Genomic DNA, 25,783 nt, shown 5'->3' on the forward strand with positions numbered 1-25,783 from the left:
GTTGACTTTGAACTATGGGATATGGGAGTTACACTGATTGTTCACATACAAGCCCATTTTCAAATAATTAAGTGGAAGGACAACAGCTCATATTCTGGGCTTACAGGGTTAAAGACAAATATTGGATCCAACCAATGGAAATCAAAAAGAATGGTTCAGATTGCTTGCAGAAGCATGAATATTGATGTCCCTAGCAAAGTCTATGTGCACTCAACAAAGTAGAGGATGCTAGCAATTGTGATAATTTCCAAGCAAATTGGAAGGCTGCCTCAGAGGGAGTGTAGATGAATTAAATACAGTGTGGAGGAAAGCACTGTCAGTGCCAGGAATCACTTATGAGGGAGATCCATGACAATTCCTATTACCTGCCTAGTAAACATGAAGTCTCTAGCCTGATTATTTCCAAGCACTAGCACTGACTTTCCAGAAGATAAATCATAGGCAGGCCATGTGTAACTGCACATATGTGGTACACCACTTCTGGTATTTTAGTGTTCAAACTCATTCTCCCACTTCAGCAAGCCATCCATGCATTCATTTTATTTTTCCATATACCTGTCATAAACCTCTAGGGCTTCACGAGAACTATTTCAATAATATGAGCAAGCAAGGTCACTGCAAACTTATACATCCTCCTTCCTGAGAAGAGGAAGGGCAAAATCAGTCCATGGATAATGTAACTGGCAAATGCTGTTATTCCTCTGTGTTAACTCTTTATCTTGAAAACTTGAGTGCAGTAGAACTGTTTGTCTTGCAGCATAGTTGCACTGCTACCTGAATTCATGGCTTCTGCTGGAAATAGATGGAACTGTTTGTAAAGTCAAATATATGTACATGCACTAGGAAATAAAATATACTACCTCAATGAAAAGCAAGAGACACTTCACAGAAGAAAACGTTATTCTCCATTCACATATACAATTTGCATAAAAAGTGATAGATTATCTCATCAGCTTTCCCCATGTCCCTATCTGAGACTAATACATGTTACAGCTTTATAGAGTAAAACCCAAAACTTTAAAGGTAGCTAATGTCTTTCAGTAGGAGCTGGTCAGAACCCACATATGGGTGACAGGAAGAAATCCCCTTCACCTCCAAGTCCCTTGCTCCTTGGTACCCTGCATTTCAAAGTGCTGTGGTTTCAGCTGCGTGAACTGGGAAGATCCGTGCTTGGAAGACGGGTTTCCCGAAGGCGAACCCACCTCCCACCCGACGCCGTGGCCAGCTCTCCGGCTTCCCCAGGCGGCGCCTCTCCGGGATGGCAGCGGCGGGGAGCACCGTCCCCTTCGGCCCCTCCGGGGACATCCCCATCGCTCGATGACGGGGACCCCCGCGGCTCCCCTCCACGCAGGGCCCTCCTCGGCTTCTCGGGGCTGGGGCGAGGGCACAAGCGCTGGCGGGAGGGCGGGGAGGCTCCTCCCAGCACCGGGTATAAATCGGGGCGGCGGAATAGGGAGCGGGGCTTGCTCTGCGCCTCGCCCCCGGCTAGGGAGCCAGCCGCCCGCCGCCCGCCGCCACCGCGGGGACAGCAGCACCAGCGCCACTGGACAGCTCCGGAGGCTCCGCCGCGGCCCCAGGGGGCGGCAGCACCGCGCGGGGGGGCCGGGGAGTCCGGAGGGGCGAGGGCAGGCTGCTGTCGTGATGCCTCCTGCTGACCCCCAGGCTCAGGATCTCGCCCTCCTGCATCCCCGGGGAAGGGCTCGTCCACAGAGCTGAAAGGCAGAGGCGTAGTTCTCTCTCTCTCTTTTTTTTTTTTTCTTTTCATTTTTTCCCTATTCCCTCCCCCCCCTTTTTTTTTTTTTCCATTTTTTTTTCTCTCTCTCTCTCTCTTTTTTTTTTTTTTTTTCTCCTTTCTTTCCCTCCCTACTCTGCTGGCAAATGGTGTGCCCTTCACATTTCTGAGCAGACAAACGCTGACAGAGAAAAACGGGGAGGAAGAAAGGCAGAAGGGAAAGGGAATAAAGTTAGTTGACTTGCAGAGAGGTGAAGATTCTCAGTGACTCCCACTGCACTTTACACGGGAGATCTCCACTCTGCCGGGAGGTGAAGGATGGAGGCAGAGCTGCTGTCCGAGCTCACAGCTATGTTCCTTGAGGGGAATGGGAGTGCCCAGCTGGTGCCAGATGCAGTCCTGCTGCCCCCGGGGCAGGGCACAGCCATGTTCACCGTCCGCTGCGTGATCCCTTCACTTTACCTGCTCATCATCACTGTGGGCTTGCTGGGAAATGTCACCCTCATGAAGATATTCATCTCCAACAGTGCCATGAGGAGCGTGCCCAACATCTTCATATCCAGCCTTGCTGCTGGTGACCTGCTGCTGCTGGTGACCTGTGTGCCAGTGGATGCCTCCCGCTACTTCTCCGAGGAGTGGCTCTTTGGGGAGGTGGGCTGCAAGATCATCCCTGCCATCCAGCTCACCTCTGTCGGTGTCTCTGTCTTCACACTCACAGCCCTCAGTGCTGACAGGTAGGAAAGCTGGGCTGCCCTTCCCAGTCCTCTGTGTCTTGGCTAAAGCTAGCCAGTGCTGGCGCGAAAGGTAAGACACCCCTCTGATGAGCTATCCCTGGTTTTCAATCCCCCCAATCCAACCTGTGTTTCACCCATGGGTCTCCTTCCCTCACTGACTGAAGGCATGTCTTGTACTAACTGAAGTTAAAGTGTTTCTGGACATGGGTGTGCCTGTGGCTCCAACTTCCAGGATGCTGGAAGCAGGAACTGGAATTTAGTCCTGTCGTCTGTACCTCTGAGATAACCCAGAGCCATTCCAGAACCTGTGTATTGAAATACAGCCTGTGTATTAGAGGAAAGATTTAGGTCCTAAATGCCAAGCCACAGGGGTATGTCAATGGTCAGCAAGCAGCTTAAATCAAGGAAAGCACAGGGTGATTTTCAATAGATTTATTTCTTCTTGCTGGGAAAGTGTGTGTGAGAGTATGTGTGTGTCTTTGTGTGCTTGAGCCTTAAGAGAACACCAGGTTACCTGAGGTGACTGCCAGAAATTGTGCAGCCCTCTGGGAACTTGGAGGCACCAAACTGTTCTATTGGAATAGTCAGTCTTAAACTTTTTATTCAGACGATCCATTTTGTCTTCTTGGAACTTAAGAAAAAGGGGTGGAGGGCAACAAAACTAGAAAGGAACAAATCCATATCTAGTAATTATCAGTTTAGGAAGAAACAAAGACCTGGACCCAAAACTTTTCCTCACAATTAATTTAAACAGATTTTTAAGTGATTTATAGAAACTGGGTAGCTGTTGAACTGTGCTTCAGGCTCTGAAAGACCTAAGCTGGCAGCATAATTGGCAACCTTAAACTGAATTAAATTATCCTACCCCTCCTATCTAAACACTTTTATTCAGACAGAAATGAAAATGTTAAATTCCTTATTCATAGGAAGTACCCATTTTTTTTTTTTGGATTTTAAGCCAAACATCTGTGTTACATTAGTGCATGAAGTAAACTGACATATCTGCAAACTTATAGTAAAGTTTCCTCAAAACTTTTAGTCTTCTCTTCTCTTCTCTTCTCTTCTCTTCTCTTCTCTTCTCTTCTCTTCTCTTCTCTTCTCTTCTCTTCTCTTCTCTTCTCTTCTCTTCTCTTCTCTTCTCTTCTCTTCTCTTCTCTTCTCTTCTCTTCTCTTCTCTTCTCTTCTCTTCTCTTCTCTTCTCTTCTCTTCTCTTCTCTTCTCTTCTCTTCTCTTCTCTTCTCTTCTCTTCTCTTCTCTTCTCTTCTCTTCTCTTCTCTTCTCTTCTCTTCTCTTCTCTTCTCTTCTCTCCTCTTCCTCTTCTCTTCTCTTCTCTTCTCTTCTCATTGTAACTGTAATTTATTTATTTTTCCCAGACAGTTCAGTAAATCATTTGATTCCACTTAACAATACTCTTCAGTGGCCAACAATTTCACTGGTATTTGAATTAGGACCTGAAATGCTTCTGTATAAAGACTTTATAACTTATGAAAATGTTCTTGTTCTTGTTCAGGAATGTTCTTGTTCTCGAACAAGAGCATGCAAAACATACTTTAAGGTGAACACCTGTAACTCCCTGATTAGCTCAGTTAAGGAATATGTCAAAAACTGTCCTCAGAGAGACAAGCAGACCTTTCATTATCCTTTCTGCTCTATTTTCACTGTTTAAAAAGAATGAATGTGGCATATTACTTGAAATGGAAAGAATTTATTTGCAGAAGAGATATCTCTAGTGAAATATAATGAGAAGGAATGTTGGTGGTTTAATGTTAAGGATTCATTCATTTACTTTTTATAGTTTTGGAACATTTTTTCCCCATATAATTTTATATTATTCTTTTATCATCAGAATAAATTCAAGAGGTAATAACGCTTAATCTGTTTGCACTGAATGCATTTAGAATTACACATCCTACCAAACAGCTATAGATGGTGTGATGTGACCATATAAGCTCATAATAAATGCATTCCTCCAGCAGTTTGAAGTGCACATTATATGCAAGTACCAGAAATGGTTATACAAAGAATTCAGCAACTGTTTCTTTAACCCCTGTAGTTACATTTTCAGTTTTTGAGAAAGCAAAACAAAAAACAGAACAAAACAAAAAATCATCACTTATTTTTCAGTCAGGAAGAGAAGCCACTGACTTCACAAAACAGTCTTTTATCCTGGGGGCCCAGGTCATCTCTCAGTGAAGCTGGGATTGACTCTTAATGGAATTTGAATTGGACTCAGTGCTACTTTTTTAGTACAGCAGAAACTTGTATTAAAAGATTAGGCATTGGTGTGGAGGGGTTTTTGTTATGCTAATATTTGCCCAGATCCTAAGCTGCATCATCTCTACAAGATTCAGTTATGGAGAAATTATGTACAGGCAATTATGTTGGCACATGGGAAGCACTGGAAGCATTCTGCAGCTAAGAGCTGATGAGGAGGCAAGGCCTGGTGGGGACAATATTGTCTCCAGATAGGCAAAATAGGATTTTAGCAATTTGGTAGCTGTGATATGGCTAAAAAGGCTCTGTTATAATCTGGTACAAGTTTGATCCAGCAGACTATATTGTCTTCACAGTGGTTTCTTTCACAGTTAATATTCCAAGCAGGTTTCTATATATGATTGTTTCCTACTTTTTACTCAGTATTACCACAGAAATATATAGAACTGCAGGCAGTGATTGCACAAAGGAAGAGATTTAAAAATATTTACAGTTCTTTATAATTTGCCTGCATGTATTAGGATAACAAAGGATATCTTGGTTTCCACAGTGAATTTAGCATTTACTGTTTATGTGGAAATTTGGCATAGCAAATTACATCTATGTGATATGTTTAGCAGTTAGAGCTATATTAGAAATAAACTTTGATATATCACTTACTACAAACTGAAGCCACAAGGAAGAAGAAATAGCATACATTAAGTACGTCTCTTTTCTAAACTTTCTTAATTTCATATGGCTTTTTGCCACAGAAGCCTCTAGTCAATAGCACATCACTAGTGCTTTTAGTTTGACACCTTCTGTTTTTAAGCTTCATTACCTGATACTGAGATTTGTTTATTTGTCTGCTTATTTACTTATTTTGGTGTACATACATTATATGAAATTTGTAACAGTACTTCCTAGTCTTCCGTAAAGCATGCTTTCAGGTTACAGTCAATAGTACACAACAAATGTGCTCAAGTTTGTCTGTCCCCATCCGAAGACTAGCTGTGGGTTCCAAAGAGACATTTTGTCAGCCTTGGGTTTGTGCAAGCTGTCTCTCCATGTCTGTATGCTGTGGTGAGCAGTAGTGCCCTGCTGTGGCCCCACACTTTGGGGCACGGGAGGGTGGCAGCAGAGACAGTACAGTGTTGGAACTGTTGGTGCAGTGTGTTGGCATAAGAGGTGGGCACAATCTCCACCTCTGGCAGAGGCCTGGAGCTGCAGAATGTGATGCAGGAGCAGTATTGCTGAGCCCTCTCACTGACACAGATGAAATGCAGATGAAATGTACAGGGACAGCACCCCTTCCTCTCATGGCCATTGCTCCTATTGATTTTTCTCTATCACAGAGAAACCAAACCAGCTCTAGGTAACTTAACAATTCCCTATTTAAAACAACAACAACAACAAACACAACCAACCAACCAAACCAACAACAAAAAAACAAAGGTGGATTACAGAAAGAGAAAAAATAATAAGTAGAGTGGATGAAAAATTAAAAAAGTAAGGAGACTGAAGTACAAAATAAATAAATAAAAAATAATGTGAAAGAAAAACAACAACACAAGAGAACCAAGGGGCAAAACAACCCCAATAGCACTCAGCACACCCTGAAGATACATACAGATCTTGTGCATGATGGCCAGGGATGCACTTACTAGAGGAGTGGTGGTCTGAGGAAATGAAAACGGGACCCTTGCCAATGCTTCTTCTCCATGGGCCATGGACCAGTCTTTGACTGGGCCTATGAGTGTTGATGAGGAAGTCCTAGGACTCAGTGTGGTCTTGGATGAGGGTGTTAAGGATAAGTGGTGACAGAATTGTAGCCAGAGGGACTGCAGCATGGCATACATGAAGAAAAGTTGTGCCAGCAACTCCTTGCTTGAAAAAGGACAGAAGTCATAGCTCACCTGACCTGAGCTGTGCCTGACTTGATCTATGGCATGAACTTGTTCACTGTGTTTTTCCAAAACACATCCATGGTAGGACACAAAGTTAGCTCAGAATGTAAATTGGGGCTGTGGGGCTCTTCTCATGGGGCTCTTACCCTCTTCTCAGGGTAAGGGATCTTGCAATGTTGTGCCTGGGAAGTACTCTAGGGTAAGGGAGTGAAACACCAGATAAGTGTTTCCAAAATGCCTCTCAGAGCTAAGGGTGCACAAATTTTGAAGGAATAAATGGCAGCCCCTTACAACAGCTTTAGAATTGTCCCTTTCTCTTTTGCTGTCATTTATGCCTCATTCTTTATGTGAACTATAGAACTAGGATTAAATTTAACTCTGCTACTTTTTCTAGATTTAATTTTCTTTCTAATGAAGGTTTTAAATGTGTTAACTCAAATACAGTCCTGCTGCACTCTAATGAAGACAGTGAAGCTGAACAGTGAAGCAACAGGCCCTAGTGCAATTCAAATAACATCTTAATATTCTTCCCCAAAAATATGGCCTCTGATGAGACATTTACTTGAGTAACCAGGTCACAGAATTATTTTATGAGTTGTATGACACCTTTCCTATATTTTAATAAGAAAGTATTTTAAATATTTAAATTCATACTTATATAACTAGGGTGCCTGAATTAAATGCTTACAAATAAATGCTATAAATGTGAATAGCTGAAGTATTTGATTCTTTGATGATGACGATTATTATTTATTTGATTTAATTTTGGAAGATTGCAATTGGCATTTTTAAAAGTGTACAGAGATTCAAAAACATTCTGTTCAAGTTTAATATCGATGTGCTGACTTCTGACTGCAACAGATGACAAAAAAACGGTCTGGCTCAATTTGCACACCTTGTCTTCTTGTTACTTTTCTTCAGAACTTATTTAAAGTTTCTTCTTTTGTCAGGTGCTGATTAAAGCTGAAACAGTGATTGGAGACCTCTAAAATCCTCATTTCTTATTACAAGTTGTGGAGTAGGTGAAGCAGAAAAGTGGATATGATTTCCTTTTGAGTTCTAATAGCCAACCTCCAATGACTAAAGCACCTTGACGAGGAAAGTAGCATTAAAGGACATCCTGGAAACAACTTTAAATAATTAAAGAAGAAGAAATAAAAAAATATCCAGAAGTAGAATAAGAGTCTATAAGAGTCTATCTGTATAAGAGAGAAAAAAAATACCTATATATAATAGATACAGAACAAAATTATGTGGAGCTAGGAGAACTATGAAATCTGTACATGTAAATCCTGGAAACCCTAACATTTGAAATTAAAATATTGAATGAATGACTTATATTAAACAAAATTGATGGTCCAGATGTTTTTCACTGTAGGCTGTAGCAGTATGGTTATAATTATGTGATAACAGGCAAGGCAAAATAAGTTGAAGAAAGAATGGGTAAGCTTTTACTTTTTTTTCAGCTCACCTTTTAGTTTATATGTGCAAACGTGACTCACAAAATAAAACTTTCCAGACATGAAACTCTGGTTTATTTTGTAGGCATCAAAATGTATCAGAACAGCCTCAATCCTTATCAACCTTTTATTTATGAGAGACGTGGGGTTGGGACTGGACTTTTTCTCAGCTTTTCATACAAAGAAACTCCATCTGTTCATGTGGCTTCTGTCTTGGGAGGCTATATGAATTAGGAGAAGGTAGTGTGAAGCTCATGTAGCAGCAGCAGTCATATAAAACAATTCCTTGCATAAAATTCAAGCATCCAATGGACAATGGCATGATATAAAAGTATCGAATCATAGCACCAGTGATGTGGGAAGGATCCTCTAGAAATTACCTAGTCCAAACCCCTTCTCAGAGCAGAGTCATCTAGTACAGGGTGCTCAGGACAATGGCCATCTGAGTTTTGAATCTCTCCAAGGATGGAGGCTTCACAACCTCTCTGGGAATACCTTTTTGATCACCCTAACAGTAAACATTTATTTTCCTTATGTTTTGAAAGAGATTTTTCTTGTATTTAATCCATAGCTAAATGCCATCACACAGGATAAAGGATGTGTACAGGAGAAAACCCTCTACCTTCCAGCTCAGCTGCTTAGAATGAAGATGATGAGTGATGGGACAGTGTTGTCCCAATCAGAACAAGGTGGTTATCATTACTGGAGCTCTGCCTCTATGACCACCTTTATGTCCTTTGTGTGTTTACAAACCCGGAGGGTTCCTATTGGGCAGAGCTGGGCCTACCCTCTTTGAAAGCTTCTCTCCTTGCCATTACCTCACATATAGGACAAATATTTGTGAAGATGAGTAGCCAGCATGCTGAAAGTGGTGGACCAAGTAACATAGCGCGTTACTAATTGCCCAGCTTTGTGGTTGCACAAGGCAAGCAGGGGCATGGGATATTTGCCCTTAGCAGGACAATTATCATATTAGTCTCACACTTGCCTGCATTACAGTTCATGAGAAGTTTTTATAGATGGTCAGTTGTAAAAGGAAGTTCAGTTTTTACATGTATTGGTCTATTTGCTCTTCTCTGCCTTCTTGCATATAAGATGTCCTTAGGTTGAACTTCACCCAGAAACAGGAGCAATCACTTTTTTCGAGTTAACAGTGAAACCTGTTCTTACTTTTTCCCACCCCAAAATGTTCTAATATGTTTGTAACCATTCCATACAGATAAAATGAATACAATGGAAAATATTTCAGAAAGAAAAAGAGGATGGGAAAAAATGCAGGAGAAATTTTATGTTTGAAGTAGATTCAGGAATTACCTATTCTAGGATAAGTTAGTCTAAGCCAGGCAATTCAGATCAGCTGTTAAAGAAGTTCATCTTTGCACAGCTGAAAGTGATATCTCAAAAATAACATTTTCTACCCACATTAGGCAAACTATGTTTTTCCTATTCTCAAATTTCTCAGACAGAAGCATCTGTTAAACTATTTTCACTGTGTGTGTGTCTTGTGTGTGTTCTTCAACTCATACTGTCGCAGTTCCACTCCAGTGGGCAGCCGAGCTCCACTACAGCCGCTCTCTCACTCCCCCTCCTCAAAGAGGAATGGGGAGAAAATATGTGAAAAGGGCTCAAGGGTTGAGATAAGGACAAGAAAATTATGCAATAATTATTGTAATGGGCAAAACAGACTCAGCGTAAGAAGATAGTAAGATTTATTGCTCATTACTAACAAACTAGAGAAGTGAGAAACAAAGGAAAGAAACCAAAAGCACCTTCCCCCCCCCCATCCACCCTCTTCCACCTCCTCCCTCTGAGCGGCGCAGGGGAATGGGGGTTATGGTCAGTCTACAGCACTTCTCTGCCACTCCTTCTCGGTCACTCTTGTCCCCTGTGCTGTGGGGTCCCACCCACGGGATGCAGTCCTTGATGAACTGATCCGGCGTGGGCTTCCCACAGGCAGCAGCTCTTCCAGAACTGCTCCAGATATGGGTCCGTACCACGGGGTCCATCCCTCAGGAGAAAACTGCTCCAACCTGGCTCCCCCATGGGCAGCAGCTCCTGCCAGGTCACCTGCTCCTGCGTGGTCTCCTCTCCACGGGCTACAGGTCCAGCGCTGGAATCTGCTCTGGCAGGGGTCTTCCACAGGCGGCAGCCTCCATCGGTGCAGGGCCACCTGCTCCACCGTGGTCTCCTCCACGGGCTGCAGCATGGAACCCTGCTCCACCGTGGTACTCCATGGGCTGCAGGGGGACATCCTGCTTCACCACAAGCCGCAGGGGACTTCTGCTCTGGCGCCTGGAGCACCTCTCCCCCTCCGTCTACACTGACCTTGGCACCTGCAAGGCAGTTCCTCACTCCCTTGACTCTTCTGGCTGCTGTGTGGCGCAGCGTTTTTTTTCCCTGTCTTAAATATGCTCTCACAGAGGCACAAAACAACATCGCTTATTGGCTCAGATCTGGAAAACAACGGGGCCCTTCCCAAACATGGGGCGGCTTCTAGATCTTTCTCACAGAAACCACCCCTATGGCTCCCTGCTACCAAAACCTTGCCACGTAAACCCACTACACATACAAAAACAGATTAGTCCTCAACATGGCAAAGTGAGAAATGACTGTGTTGTTTATCCTAGTCTGTGATCAGTGCAATGCCTTTATTGTGCTGACAGCAGCCAACCTAGCTTTGATTAATGTAAATGCCGGTGTCCGATAGCCTTTTGTAGGTTGCAGCCTAAAACCTGGAGAACTGTTACAAAACCATTTTGTCCGTTTCCTGTTTCTTTGATCAGTTCAGTAAGAGCCTATGCCTCTGATGGGTAAAATAGCTACTGAAAAGCAGATCTAGCTGAATTCTTACTAAGCAAGGCTGAACATAGATCTCCATACATTTATTTTGTTTGTTTGCCTTTCCCAACAACATGCTGAACATGATTCCCTTATATACTTTGTTGCAATGTGTTTATCTCAATTGGACTGTTGCAATTGGACTGTTGGAATCCTCAAGTCTGCATTTATCAGGTGCTGAGAAATAATGTGGAAGATCAGATATGCTTTACCAATTCTACCCTGAGGGAAAAGCTTTCACTTGTTTTCTGTGAAGATAAATTTGTTAGAGAATGAGTAATAAATATAATTGTCTATTATAGATGTGCAGAGTGATGGATCACTCGAATGTCCTATCCAAAAGGGACAATTTCATTGAATCCTTGTTTTAAATAGTTTAATTATAGAAGACCTGGTGTATTTCTTACATAGGTTATTGCTGTAGGCCCATTCTTCCAGACTATATATTCCTAGTGCTAAATTTTGCGTGTGTTTTAGTATGTACTAATAAAAAACAACATGTGCAACCACAATTCCTAAGCCTGATTAAGTGTCTCCACTATTAACATTTAGTAGTCCATGACAAGACTGAGCCCAGCTTGACAACATGATCACAAATAGAAAGTTCTTACAAGTTCACAAAAAGTTGTGGAAGGCAAGAAGCAAATTTCTGTCCCTTAAAGAGAAGTTTGTTTTGTAATTATGTTGATAGAAGTTGTCAGATATTAGAGAAAGTAACAGAGACAAATAACCTGTATGCACCTTGGTGCAATTAATTTTGCTGTGTGTAGTATTAATCAAATATTTCCAGCTTTGCACAAGCATACTTACAAATAGTATTATGGTGTGTGTATGAATATGAAAGAAGTGGATTATTCTAATATGTTATCGTATCATATCATATTCTAATATCATTATTCTAATATGTTATCATTCTATTTTGTATGATTCTCTTCTGTCCTTTACATGTCTAACCCATTTTTTTTCCCCCAACTATTTTTCACAGTATTTTTTTAACTTCGTGTTATGTTGGTACTTTGGCTCAAAGTTTGTATGACTGTAATTTAGAGATTTCTATTTTAACTTTTTTTCCCCCATGATTTTTAATATTTAATGCCATCTACATTGATTTCAATGCCAGTTTACAACAGAAGTTACAAATTAAATGGAAATGGAAACAAGCTTTAAAGTGCCGGAGTGGAGCCTCCTAGATGATAATACTGGAACAAATCTATTAAATTGTAGTTTTTTGAATTTAGAAATCAGAGATTTTGGGTCTAGATTTTCAAATGGCAAACTCTAAATCTGTTCCAGATCCATTAATATGTTTAGTTTTTTAATTCTTCCTGGCTTGTATCATTTCTAAAAATCACCTGACAATATAATGTTCTCCTCAACTGCTATCTGCCATAGTCATGAGATATTACTGAATTAATCAAGGAAATAGGTTTTGTAACAACAACAATTTTATAAGGGCAAACTAGCACTGAGCATATTTTACATGTGGGATTTCTGCTTCTGGGCAGAACATTTCTTATTGATCTTCTGCTCCAGCATAAATGATTCTATGAGATAGGACTCATGTTTTTATGAGATAGGAAATGATCTTTTTCATTCAAGTATCTATGGATATCATTGCGGCAAGACATGCAATAAACATAGTTGATATGCAGATAAGTGCACAACTCTGTCTCATCAATCTAAAGGCACAAATATCAACAGGATTTGGACTGAGCCTCATTTGGGAAATGTTTCTTTCCTGAAAATCCTTTGATCTTTCAAGGTCCAGAATATAAACTCAGAAAGAACAAGAGAAAGTTAGGTGTGATTTTCTATGATTTTTTTTTTTTTTTTTTTTAAGAAATGGAATTAGAGAAAGGTAGAAGAAATATCTAAATGGAGAACAAAGAACTGGGAGACAAATCCAAACAGCACTAAGGGACAAACCCATACAGTATGTGAGCTTGTCTAGGCTAAACTTGGCAATGCCTATCCTCTAAATTAGGTGTTGATCTTCCTCTCCTCCTGCCTAACCCTCCCAAGCAGAATCCAAAATCCAAAACTCCAATTAGTGTTGCACTGAGGTAAGGGCTCCAGATAGGCACCAAAAATCAAGAGAAAATACATACTGAGCTGTTTCATACTTCCCAGGGGGAAATGCAAAATCTAGGATTTGTATGCCACAGCCTAGTAAGAATAAGGTTCTCTTGTCATTGATGAAATATTATTTTTACACCACTGTCTGGCAGGCCTGGACAATGAATCTTGGATATGCTGGCTGAATGAGTGCTCCATTTTCTTCTTGGAGAGGCAGGTACCAGAGTTGCCTCTGTCACAGTCACAGCTGTTTTATGAAAGCTGATGCCTTTGGTGGGTTCCAGGCATTATTTAAACCCTACTTTGAGCTCAGGTTCCTCAGCTTCCCTGGGCTTAGTTTCAGGATCCCAGTAAAGTTCAGATGCAAACTAAATAGATCAGAGTCAGGGGAGCTCTCATGCACAGCAGGGGAAATAACAGCTACTTGCATAATTTAAAATTCAAGAAAGGAGGGACAGAGTGGAAGAGGGTAGACCAGCCATTGAGTGAGTTTTTTGGGTGGTTTTCTTGGGATCCAGCACTGGAAAATATATATTTTTTGTTGTGCATGTATGTACATGTGTTCATATATGCATATAGACATATATACACATACAGACATATTCAGCAGTGCCAAAACATAAACCTGAGTGCTGGAAGTCAACTACCTTGTCAAACTGTTATTGCAGCCCACAGTGTGGGCTCCCCTCCCCTCCCCTCCCCGCCCCTTCCCTTCCTGCCCCTCCCTGCCCCCCTCCCCTGCCCCCCCACTCCCATCTCCTCTTCTTTTTCCCTTCAATTCTCTCCTCTTCTTTTCATTCGTCTATCTTAAAAATGTGTAAAAATATTTTCACCAGTGACTCTTTCTGGGCATTATCAAAGTTAAATATTAATCTATCAGAAATACTAATATATACTAACCCTTCTGAATAATAGTCAACGAAGTACTTTACTATTACTCTTCTCAGGAAGACAACTGAACAAATGAATGATGGTGTTTTTAACTAGTGCAGTTACAAGTAAATAGACAAGTAGAAGTAAAAAGCCAGATTGCAGGCAATGAGCTATCATTGCAGGATTTGTACTAGGTCATAATAAATATAGCTACCTAATGTGAGGGGAGTAGCAAGAGAAAGAAATAGCAAGAGATGGGAAAATTAAAAATAAAGATAAAACACAGACAAAAATCAACACTCTCATCTGAAATGCTGATTTGACAGGGCAAGTCATATTTCATGTGGAAAAACAAAAACAGAAACAAAAAACCCTCCAACATCCTGAGAATCTTCTGTTTTCATTATTTTCTAAATCATCATTCAAAAGGCTAAATAAGACTTTTTGTTGAAGTATTACTGACAGTTTTTGTTTCAAAACAGTGCATTTCTATAGAGTGGAAAAATCTTTCCCCTTCAAAAAATGTTAGGAATTTACCCCTGAGAGATACAGAGCACATGCCATTGAGATTCATTTGAATTGTGTTTATATATGGTCTGCTAGTCTTCACTTCAAGCACTGTTTATTATACTAAGCTATCAGACCTTATTCCTGGTGAATGCAATTCTCTGCACTTAAGAGATAAACAAAGAACAAAAATGTTAGCACTAATTATATATACATATATATGTACTTTAAATTGCAAAAATGTAAAAAGAATAAAACAGAATACTCGATAATCTCAGACTTCTTGTATGTTATTAAAGATGTTCCCACAACACTGGACACCAAATGGTTCCATCTTTTTCTCAACTAGTTATATTGTTCTGCTCTTTAAAGATCAACTATTTTGTCAACAGAACTGCCAATACTAGGGAAAGGGATTTGACCCCATGCAAAACTTCATTCTACTTTAGTGGAGTGGACAACTACTGGACATAACTTGAAGGCTGAGGTTTATGGAAAACTGAAGAACTGGGGGTTTTCATTCTGTCAGACTGATGGACTTTGCAGAATGTGAAACTTAAAAAGACATTTCTTAGAGATTAATATGAAAATCACTGTTCTTGGTGAGTATTGCAATTGTTTTCTTGTACAATTAGATAAGATGGTTTTAAGGTTCTACTTGTGTATTCAGTTACTCCCTCAGTCTTTAGTGGTATGAATTCAAGACCTACACATGCCAATTGTGTCAATGATAGAAATACTAGGAAAATTTTGGCATTGCATTTTTGTGAAAAATATTTCCTTAGGCTGGTGCTACATGAAGCAGACATAGCTGGGAAACAAGAACAAAAAGAAACATCACAGACAGATAGAGTGATATTTTCAGTTTATTCTTCTGTGTTGAAACAGGACACTCCAGATGACTGAAGAACATTGGAAAGCTTGAGGTTAGTATGCTTGAGGGCTTTATGAATAAACAGTCTAATCCAGCAGTTAAGAAATGGAAGCATGTAAACCAGCTCCATAACAAGATCTACTATATATCTTTGTATATGAGAGTACTCAGAGCAGCCTAGGGCACAAGCAAGGCATGAGTGCACCACTAGGAGAGGAGACAGACCCTTATGTAGAAGGTGGCTGCAATCGTTGAACCAAACATTTGAAAATGGCAGTTTTTGAAGGAATATATTCCCTTTCTGCTTTATCTTCAGCCAGTTAGAAACTGTTGCTTGGTAAAGAGTTGAAAACAATTAGGAGGAAGAGAAATAGATGTTGTTTTGTATTCAGATTTACTTATATTATCTGATTGATAATATATTACCTTCTACATTTGTTCTCATGGTTTTATGAACAAGAAGAAGAAAGTCACTGACCAAAAAGTTTTTTTATTTTTTATTTTTTATTTTTTATTTTTTTTTAAGTAAGAGAAAAAAAGATACATAAACGAGAGGACAAAGAAATAACCCAGGTTATTATGGTAAGTTGTAATTATAGTCCAGTGGCTTCTTAAGTATTGTCTGTTATTAATTAATTAATTAATTATTATTATTAATGTGTTTTTGAAGGGTATCAGAGCAAAGCACTCTAGAGAAAGAGGTCACAGTGTAATGGAGAGATGGCTTAGGATGAACCATGAAGCAACTTCTTATGAGAGGGGAATAGCATTATGGACTCAGTACAGACAAGTGCTTTTCCCAGTTAGCTTTACATGCTAACTGGGAACTGAGACATACATTTATGAAGGTCTTTGAATATACAGATAGAGAGGAATAGATAACCTATACTTACAGTTTATAAGGTAGCAACAAGTTATAACTCTGTAGGAAGAAGATATTCTTTCTTTCATGATTCATATTTTTTTTTTTTTTTTTGGGTGTGTATGGGAAGAGATTGCTTTGGAGTGAAAAAACACTATACAAATAAAAATAGTATTTGCAGAATGGGCAAATTTTTGCTGGTGTCCATTGGCAGAAACCATAGCTCCAAAGAAAGGAAACTCACTATAAAAATGTTTCCTGAATTGGGATGCCTTTGTCAGCAGCAATAATAACAGAGGATGTAGGAAGACAGAATTTACATGAAAGCATTTAATTAAAACCAAATGCATACTTATAATTATTTCCTGATCCTCATGACAACCTATAATTTTATTTTTTCATCAGTAAAGTAAAGGAAAAGATGGATTTTGCTTACTAATCTGACTAAATAATTTGCTCCTTACTCTGGCTTGCTTGGTTTTATCAGTTATAGAAAATACACACTTTCTAATTTCAACAGTAGGTGATAAGCTTTAGCCTTATGTTGTTTTTATACAAAGAAAGAGGCTTGGTATTCATTCTGGGAACACTTCTAAGTTCACCCAGTTTATATTTGATTTCATCTGTTGCCTGTCTCTACTCTACATCTTTTCAGGGATATAAACAACATGGTAGATTTTGTAAAGTGCTTAGTGCCTTTTTATTCCCATTGACACAGACTACCAAGACCTTAGAAGTAGAGTGCTGTCTTGCAGTTGGCTAGTCAGCTAAAGTACAAGTTTGAAATTTTTTGGACTGAACTGTTTTTATTTATTTATTTTACTATTTTTTTTTTTTTTTTTATATTTGCTGAAACAGCAGTATCTATGAAAGCACAGACATATGCCACCTTTTTTGATATTATAAAGGCTTCTGAAAAGTCTCCCATTTAGATACTAACCAGACAAAATACTGCTTAAACAATAAATTGTGACAAGGTCACTATCTTGAGTGATAGGACAAAAGAGCACAAAGTGGTCAAAATAGCATGAAGTGGCTGGTCACTTGGTTTGTGCAGCCGAGAGAAGAGGAGGCTGAGGGGAGGCCTCACGGTGGCCCACAGTTTCTGTATGAGGAGAATGGGGAGGCAGGCAGTGATCTCTGCTCTCTGGTGACAGTGACAGGACTCAAGGGAATGGCATGGAGCTGTGACAGGGGAGGGTCAGACTGGGTGTTAGGAAAAGGTTCTTCACTGAGAGGGTGGCTGAGCACTGGAACGGGATCCCCAGGGAAGTGGTCATTGTACCGAGCCTGAACCAGAGTTCAAGAAGTGTTGGACAATGCTCTCAGATATGTCTGATTTTTGGGCGGTTGTGTGTGGAGCTAGGCTTGATGATCCTTGTAGGTCCTTTCCAACTCAGGATATTCAATGATTCTCTGATTCTATGAATCACTGCATTGCAAAAAGAGAGAAAAATATTCTAGTACAAAACAGTATACACGTATATATATATTTAATCCAATGCCCTTCCCCTCTAAATTCCCAAACCAGCTCTTCTCCATCAATATAAAGTTTAAAAGAAATGAGCAGGACTTGACGTCACCTAAGTTGAATGAAATGAAATAGAAGGTCTGTCTTCATGTAATGAAATCAAGGCAGACAGCAATAGGAAGCAAATTATTGACTAACAAGGTCACAGTTTATGCTGGGGAGACTGTGCTTTGTGCAGAAGTTTCTATCCTTGCTATGACAGTATAAAGGATTTCTTTACACCTTTGTGTCCAGGGAGTTTCTCACTGTGTATTAGAAGAAATGCTAAACAGCATTTACGGCATTAACAGAAACACTTTCCTGAGTTTAATTTTCCATTTTTATTTTTTTTTCTAATTTTCTAAACTTCTAATTTTCCACAACTTTTCAATTAAAATGAAATGTTTTATTAAATGTTCAGTTTTTAATAGAAGCAAAAACATTAATTTACTTTTTGAAAATAAATAATTTTCAAAATCAGAATTAAAAAAAATAAGCAAAACATTAAGTTATTTTTGAAACATTTCTCTCAAAATACATCTAGCCTTTTAAAACAGACCTTTTCTTGTGGAAATTATCCCTCTGTGTCAACTTCTGCAACATTTTTTTTTTTTTTTATAGAAGAATTCCTAACATGTATCTACTTCTATTATTTTGCTTTACTGTAGTGTGATATTTCCTTCCTCTGCAATGTTTCCTGTTTTCATTGTAATGGTCATGAAATTATCAATACTCCCAAAGTTTATGTGTAATCATATATTATGGGACAGTTTCCCAAAATGTGGAGGCAGCAGTTTCCAACTGTTTATTTGAAAATGTTTACTTTATTTAAGAGTTTAATACTTCTGCCCAGGCTTTTGGGAGTCATTCCTGCCTGAAGAGGCTTATATTCTGAGTGTTGCAGTCAGGACAGTATATCCACGTATACAAAGGTCCTGAGGTGAAAAAACAAAGAGGGGGCTAGTGGAGTGGCACTGATATTGTGAGTGGAAACGAGGTGGTGTCAGGCAGGAGTCCTGGGCTGGAGGAGCTGATGAAGAAAACAAACCCTGTCACGAATGTGCTGGTAGGAGACTCAGATGTAAGTATGGAGGTAGGCTGTGCATTTGGGGATTTACTGGGACAGTCGCAGGAAAGGAAAAATGGAGTGGTGCCTGCTTTTGTGTTTTCACAAGGCTGGCACAGAATGGGCTCCTACAGCCACAGATTGCAACCAGGGCTTCATTTGGCACTTCTAATGGGTATATATGAACTGGAAGCTTAGAGATTTAGAAAATGTAAATTTGTTAAAGATTACACACCCCTTGATGTTTCAAAGAGGAACAAAAAATGACCTTTTTTTAACCAAAGGTATGAAGTGGCCTTATGCATCATACGAAAATATACCTATTAATTTGCATCTGCATTTTGATCACTTTCAGGTACAAAGCAATTGTAAATCCCATGGACATCCAGACCTCCAGTGCAGTGCTATGGACCTGTGTTAAAGCCATTACCATCTGGATAATCTCCATGCTCCTGGCAGTTCCTGAAGCAGTGTTCTCTGAGCTGGCCCATATCAATAACACAGATAATGCCACTTTCAAAGCATGCATACCATACCCCATGAAGGATGACATGCACCCGAAGATCCATTCTGTGCTGATTTTCCTAGTTTATTTTCTTATCCCTCTGACCATTATTAGTATCTACTATTGCCACATTGCAAAGAGTTTAATAAAAAGTGCCCACAACATCCCTGGAGAATACAGCGAGCATTCCAAAAGACAGGTAAGCAGTTTGCTATTTACTTTCCAATGAAAGATTTATCTGCTGTGTACACTTATAAAAAGCACAAAAACTTAAACATCCAAATTGTTGGTTTTTGCAGAGGATTAATTCAGTCTCCACATGTATGAGCTAAGCTCAGGATTATCTGAGAAATCTCCTTGTTTTCACAATTAATTAATATTAGGACCAGTATGTAAATGAATATGAAGAAAAACATAAATTCAATGCCATCAAAGCATATTCCTAAAAAGAAATAGGATTGGTGTACGTATATGTATGTGCTGCTTGTGCTGCTAGTGGAACTGTTGCTTGTGTTCTTACTGAATTCATCTTTTATTTGTACTCGGAAATTTTAAAAAAATGACATAGGAAGGTAAATATTTTCTTAGGGTCTCTGAGGTTCTTCCCAGACCAAGGAGTGCTGAAAATATCAACACAGAGCATGAAATGATTATTTTTTATCTTTCTGAGTAGATTTTTCCTAGATGCAATCCTGATCTAACAACTGAACTTTTCTTAATAGCCTTTCTATTATATTTGCTACAGAACTTTCAGTATAGATTCTGTACACCTTTGAGACAGAGCATTTTAACAGCCAGCTTCCCTGTAATGAGTATCAGGCAGTAAGATCTCAACAGGCTGTTCATTAGCAGGAACATTTGTATATGAACCACAGCTTTTGCAGTAAAGTACCTCAAACAGTTTACAAACACATTGGTATTGAGAGAGAAAAATACTTATGTCCATTAAAACAATTTGGAAGAGTTTTCTCTGACAATATTGTAGAAAACACCTTTTTACTCACTGAGACTTCTTTGCATATATAGAACATACACATTCTTTGAAAAAGAAAAACTGCATTCCCTCATGCCCTTTTTGTTCAACAATTCATTTCTACTCTAGCCTGTTTCTTGTCAAAATGCAAGCATATTAGCACTTCATGTACTATTTTATTTTCCTGTGAGATATAGAGAGAATTTTGGCTGAACCCTCAGGTTAGAAAAAATATTTAATTTATATCACCTTTCTGAACTCACATTCTGAAACGTATTTTCAATTTTTTTTTATCATTCAACTTAGGTTTATTTATTTATTTACGTATTTATTTAATCTATGAGACTCAGGAGAGTAGAAAATTCCAGTGTACTTCCACATCTCTCAGCAAGAAAAAGTAAATTCAGACTATCGTTTTCAACTCAAGTTTCTTTAGGCAATAGCACAAAAGTTTAATATTCACAAAATACCTCTATACCTTTTGGTCTGCTGTTGCCATCTGATATACAGTGCAAATCCTACAGAATTGAAATGTTAGAGTTTTTCCATCCTTTGAGAACTCTTCACTTTTTTTTTTTTTTTTAATGTGGAGCAGAGAAAACTGTACTTACAGATTTATTTCACAGATTTTGAAAACCTATTAAAAAAAAACACTTGATATTGTTCAGGTCACATTTGACAGAAAATTGAGGAAAGTCAGAAAAATTTCCTTTCTGGGAAAGTTTGGTACCTGACATACATAGTAAATATTTTAGAGGAATATATAGAAACGTCCTGCTTCCCTTTTGTACCTTCTACCTGGCCCATTTCTCTCTTTCAGTTTTGGAACCACTGTGTAGCTCATTTCCTTTCAGCTCTTCAACCGCTCTAAATATTTACATTGTAATCCAATTATACTTTAGCATTGCAATTAAGGTACATTTCTTTCAAGTCATTATTGAAGATTGGTCAAGCTTTTCAACTTACCCTGGAATTAAGATGCTTCAGTGTGTATGATGCAAAATTTTACTCATTTCCCTAGGAGACAGGTGCAAGCTGAGTCATTTCAAGCAAAATAATGGGATGCACCTTATAGCTAAAACCCTAGGTGTCAGACTTGCAATGTCTCTACATTTCAAAACCAACAGTTTCTAAATAGCTTTCTAATTAAAGCTAAGTTTCAAGCAAAGTACTGACATCTCATCAGAAAATGTTATATTTTATGGCACCCTTCGGTGCGTGCTTTCAGGCTATACACCAATGCATACTTGGGTCATGAATTGCTCTTGTTGAGTATATCACATAGGAAAACCAAACTTCAGTAACTGCAGACATCTAGGACATTTCTCTGTAAATAAACTGAAAATGGGGAAGGAAAGTAAATAATATAGAAAAATAACTGAGCCCTGGAAGGAAGTATTTTTACTTATGATAATTGTTAAAGTTAATATAAAGCGAAATGCTACGTTTTAATTGTCTGTTATATGCAATAGCAGTTCTATTCCTTGTTGTTCATTTGGGTTCTCTTCATCTTTTTAGATGGAAACTCGGAAACGTCTGGCAAAAATAGTTCTAGTTTTTGTTGGCTTCTTTGCTATCTGTTGGTTTCCTAACCATGTGTTATACATGTACCGGTCTTTTAATTACAATGAGATTGATTCATCAATAGGTCATATGGTTGTTACCTTAGTCGCCCGAGTACTAAGCTTCTGCAACTCTTGTGTCAACCCATTTGCACTGTATTTTCTCAGTGAGAGTTTTAGAAGACATTTCAACAACCAGCTTCGCTGCAGGAAGAAATCTCAGCAAGAGAGATCTGCCAGTTACTCGCACAACTCTTCTGCTGTTCAGATGACTTCCCTGAAAAGTAATACCAGGAACACAGTGACTAGTGTGACACAACTGAATGGGCACAACTTGAAACAAGAAATGTCATTATGATTTAATAGGTGTGATCTTTGACTGTGGAACAAATCTGAACTTTTTGTTTGTGGCTAGTAGCTCAATTTTGGCTTGCATATGCTTAGATGGTCTAAACAGAGGATCTACTGAAGTCTGTCCAATACAAGCTTGTTTCACATTTTGTTTTACTTTTAGACAGATGTGAAGAGAAGACAAAGCTGACTGGCTCCATTTTGTATGTTAAAGGAGATGACAGTATAGAATTAACATATAAGAAAAAAAAATAATGGTGTGAATATTAGTATAGCTTATTAAATGCTTGGAAAAGTATAGATTTTATGATCTAAAAAATATGTATTTTTAAGCAAATATTCATCCAGGCTTATGTCTTACCCTAATAGACTGTTGCATGATTTTAGTTGTGCTGTTTATAGAAGCATTTCTCATTGAAGACTTTTAGGCATTTTTGGGCGAATTAAGGAGCCATTTGAAGGCATAGATTCTAGTTTCAGATAAAAAATATTAAAGCATCAAGTGCCAGGTCTGTGCTTCATTTAAATCTGCCTTGTTTATTCATTTTGGCAGATATAAAGATGGGAATTTACTTTTTGGGGTATTTGTTTACCGTTTTCCGTAGTGGTCATAAGTTTATCTGCTAAAATTTCATTCTTGTCAAGAATAACAACTCAGAAGAAAAATGTTGTGTGTGACATGCAGAACTCATTGTCTGAATCCTCATTTCTCTAATTTGTCAATTCTACAACAACCTTGGCTTAGAGTAATTACGTGCTTTATATTTGCTACAAGCTACAGATCATTCTGATATCACCACACAGCTAAGAAGGACACTAAATGGAATGGAACATTCAGAAACGTAAAGTTCAGAGTGGCTTTTTCAAAGGGTCTGTGGCAAGGCTTCCTACAACTACTATAAACTTAAACCAATATTAAAATTAAAAAGCAATAATAAGATTGTTCTGAAATTAATTGGCCTGAGGACCAAGTCTAATTTAGGACAGTTATAACCAGGAAGTTAGGTACTCGCATGCATGTCTGTGTTTGAGCTGAAACAAGAGAAACTCCTTTAAAGCAAATTTCCCAGTCATCATTTATTTCTGGTTTTCAGTTTACATCTCAGAGTGGTCTCATTATATAGAAACCAGATCACATCCAGGCAAAACCAAATTAAAGGATGGCCTGCAGATACACACCTACATTCTCTGACCGTTAATGATCATCCAGCCCATGGGACCAGACAAGCTCTAATATGAAATAATGCCCAAGTGAAACATAAACAGCCAGCATTTGATGCTCAGTCCTCTTGCACAAGGTGTTTACCAGTCTAAACAAAATGTAAATACAGTTATAAATCTCACCTTTAAAAGGCATTTATTTTCCTGAAGACCCTTGTGTATAAATAACCAATGCACTTCTGAAAATTCTAGATGGGTTGCCTATAATAAAGATTTACATTATTATTATTATTATCATAATTATCATCATCATCATCATCATCATTATCATTATCATTATCATTATCATTATCATTATCATTATCATTATTATTATTATCATTATTATTTTGGAGAATCATTTCCCAGTGCCATGAACAATGCATACCATTTTGTGGTTAGGGAAAGCTGTTCTTTGTTAGTATTCTGAAAATCACCTCACAGGTCATGACAAGTAGTAAAATAGACACAATGACTGAAGTTTGTTGCTGCAACAAGTCAGGTAAGGGCATCTATATGAACGTTTCTAAACTGTAACATGACTACACGAAATCTTGTTCAAATAGATGATGGGGTAGGAGTTGATTCTCCCCTTACACAGCTGTGTACTATCATTCTCCATCCCACATGAAAGGTTAAGGAGACACTTAAAATGTTCTTACAAGAGGAGTCTGTAGTGGCAGACAAAGGCACTTTCTGGAAGTTTTTTTTTTTTTTTTTTTGTGGCTAGTTCATGAGGCAAAGGTGATTTTAGCTCTTCCTTTCAAATTGGACAGAACTGCTCCATCACAGATCTTCTGTTGCAACGTTTTAACCTGCACTTCTGCAGCAACTTTAAATTGAATAGTAGAAATGACACCAGAAGTTTTGATTGGTTTCAAAACTTGGTTTCAAAAACCTTATAAATTCAAAAGCTGAAGTGTAGTAGCTTACATTTCCTTTTGTCCTTAATAGTGCACTTGCTGTTACTTCCATCTGTAAATCCGTGGAATGAGCTGAAGTTCAAAATTTCTTCACTAGGTCCCATAACTTTAAGGATAGTCATCATCCAACTGCTATTTTTAAAACAACAAGAAGTATATTGTTATAACCTTCACATGGTTTGAGCTGGCAAAACCTGTAGTATGTAACAGCTGTAGCCAAAATTGTGCCCATTGTAGACAAGCTCCATACTGCTTGCCCTACCTGACTGCAGTATCTCAATAACTACAGTGGATCCATGCGAGACTTTACACGAAGATGCAGATTGACAAAATCTTGTAACTCTATCTGGAATAGTTAAGGAAACTGCCATCCATAACTGTGTGATACTGTTTCATCCTCCCGATATCTCCATTTCTCCTCTTCTCTCCCTCTATGCCTTAACTCTGCATGAGCTAACATGTTCTCAGGACTTGTCTTTACTGCACTAATTCCTGGATGTCAGCCAGAGTTTTCAGTTCCCCTATTCTGGTCAGTCTTGAATAAATTTTTAGCTCCAGATATTTTGCACCCACAAAACACAAAAGCTTGAAGCCTTCCTTTATCAATTTTCAATGGTTGCCATTGACATTGATTAAGTTTCCCTTTTATTTCTGAATTTTATTTTTCTGGTTCTCTGCCTGTCGTTTTATTTGGCAATCTCTGCACAATATAACATTTCATAGGACTTTTAAATCCACTGTGGCTTTATTTATTTATTTATTTATTTATTTATTTAATTAATTTCCTAGAGGCATTTATCTGATATAGACATTCCCAGATGATACAGATAGATACCCTACCAAAAAAAAAAAAAAATCTAATTTACAGTAGATTTGATGTTTATGTTTGATTGATATTCCTTTCACTCAGCACCTTAAATTGTTATGTGTGTTATGGACAGTGTGACTGTGCCTTCTGGCAGAACTGCAAGGTGCAACCTGTTCTTTTTAATTGTGTGGGAAAGGTACTCCCAGGTAGACTGTAACTCCTTCTTGTCAGGAAATCAGAACATAATTTTGCTTCATTATTTCCTAAGGCTAATATTCAAAGCTGGTTTTGATTAAGTAATCTGAATTGTATATGTCTCTTCTCAAATTCCTGTAGCACAATGTGAGAGAATTATTTAATCTGTCTGGAGCTTTGCTAGGCATATTGCTAATACAACTTGAACATTTTGGAAGTTACTGTTACTGTGCTTTCATACACATTGAGTACAAATACAGCTGTATATATGTTGCTATTATATTTCCAGAAAACACTGCTTCCTAACAATGAAAGAGATGGTTGTAGAATGGAGTACTAAAAGGAATATTTTCTTCTAATTTTGAAGTCAAACAAAGGAAATCTGTCAATCAGTTAGTTAATGGCAATTTTTCAGGTGTTACATTGAGATCTATGCCAAAATAGTGGTTAAAAGGCCATCTTATTCTTCTTCTATTGTGATATTTTTACTTATTTCAGAAACACCATTTCTCTTTTTGTCTCTCTCCTGAGTTTTGCTAGCATCTTTCACTAATATTGTTTTCAATTTTTGACAAAACTACCACACAGTCTCTGAAAAATAAGACAAAATAAGAAGTAATTACTCTTTCCTCTG

The 25,783-nt window shown here is 38.5% G+C and overlaps 1 protein-coding gene across 1 annotated transcript; it reads left to right on the forward strand.

The window, feature by feature from the left end:
* The first annotated feature begins 1,394 nt into the window (after positions 1-1,394).
* NMBR (neuromedin B receptor) lies at positions 1,395-25,281 on the forward strand. The gene is made up of 3 exons (XM_068677245.1): positions 1,395-2,466; positions 18,988-19,336; positions 21,629-25,281. The coding sequence occupies exons 1-3, from the start codon at positions 2,051-2,053 to the stop codon at positions 22,028-22,030; spliced, it is 1,167 nt and encodes a 388-aa protein (XP_068533346.1). The 5' UTR covers positions 1,395-2,050; the 3' UTR covers positions 22,031-25,281.
* Positions 25,282-25,783: the final 502 nt, after the last annotated feature.

The sequence above is a fragment of the Anas acuta genome, chromosome 3, assembly GCF_963932015.1.
Source record: "Anas acuta chromosome 3, bAnaAcu1.1, whole genome shotgun sequence".
NCBI classification, from domain to species: domain Eukaryota; kingdom Metazoa; phylum Chordata; class Aves; order Anseriformes; family Anatidae; genus Anas; species Anas acuta.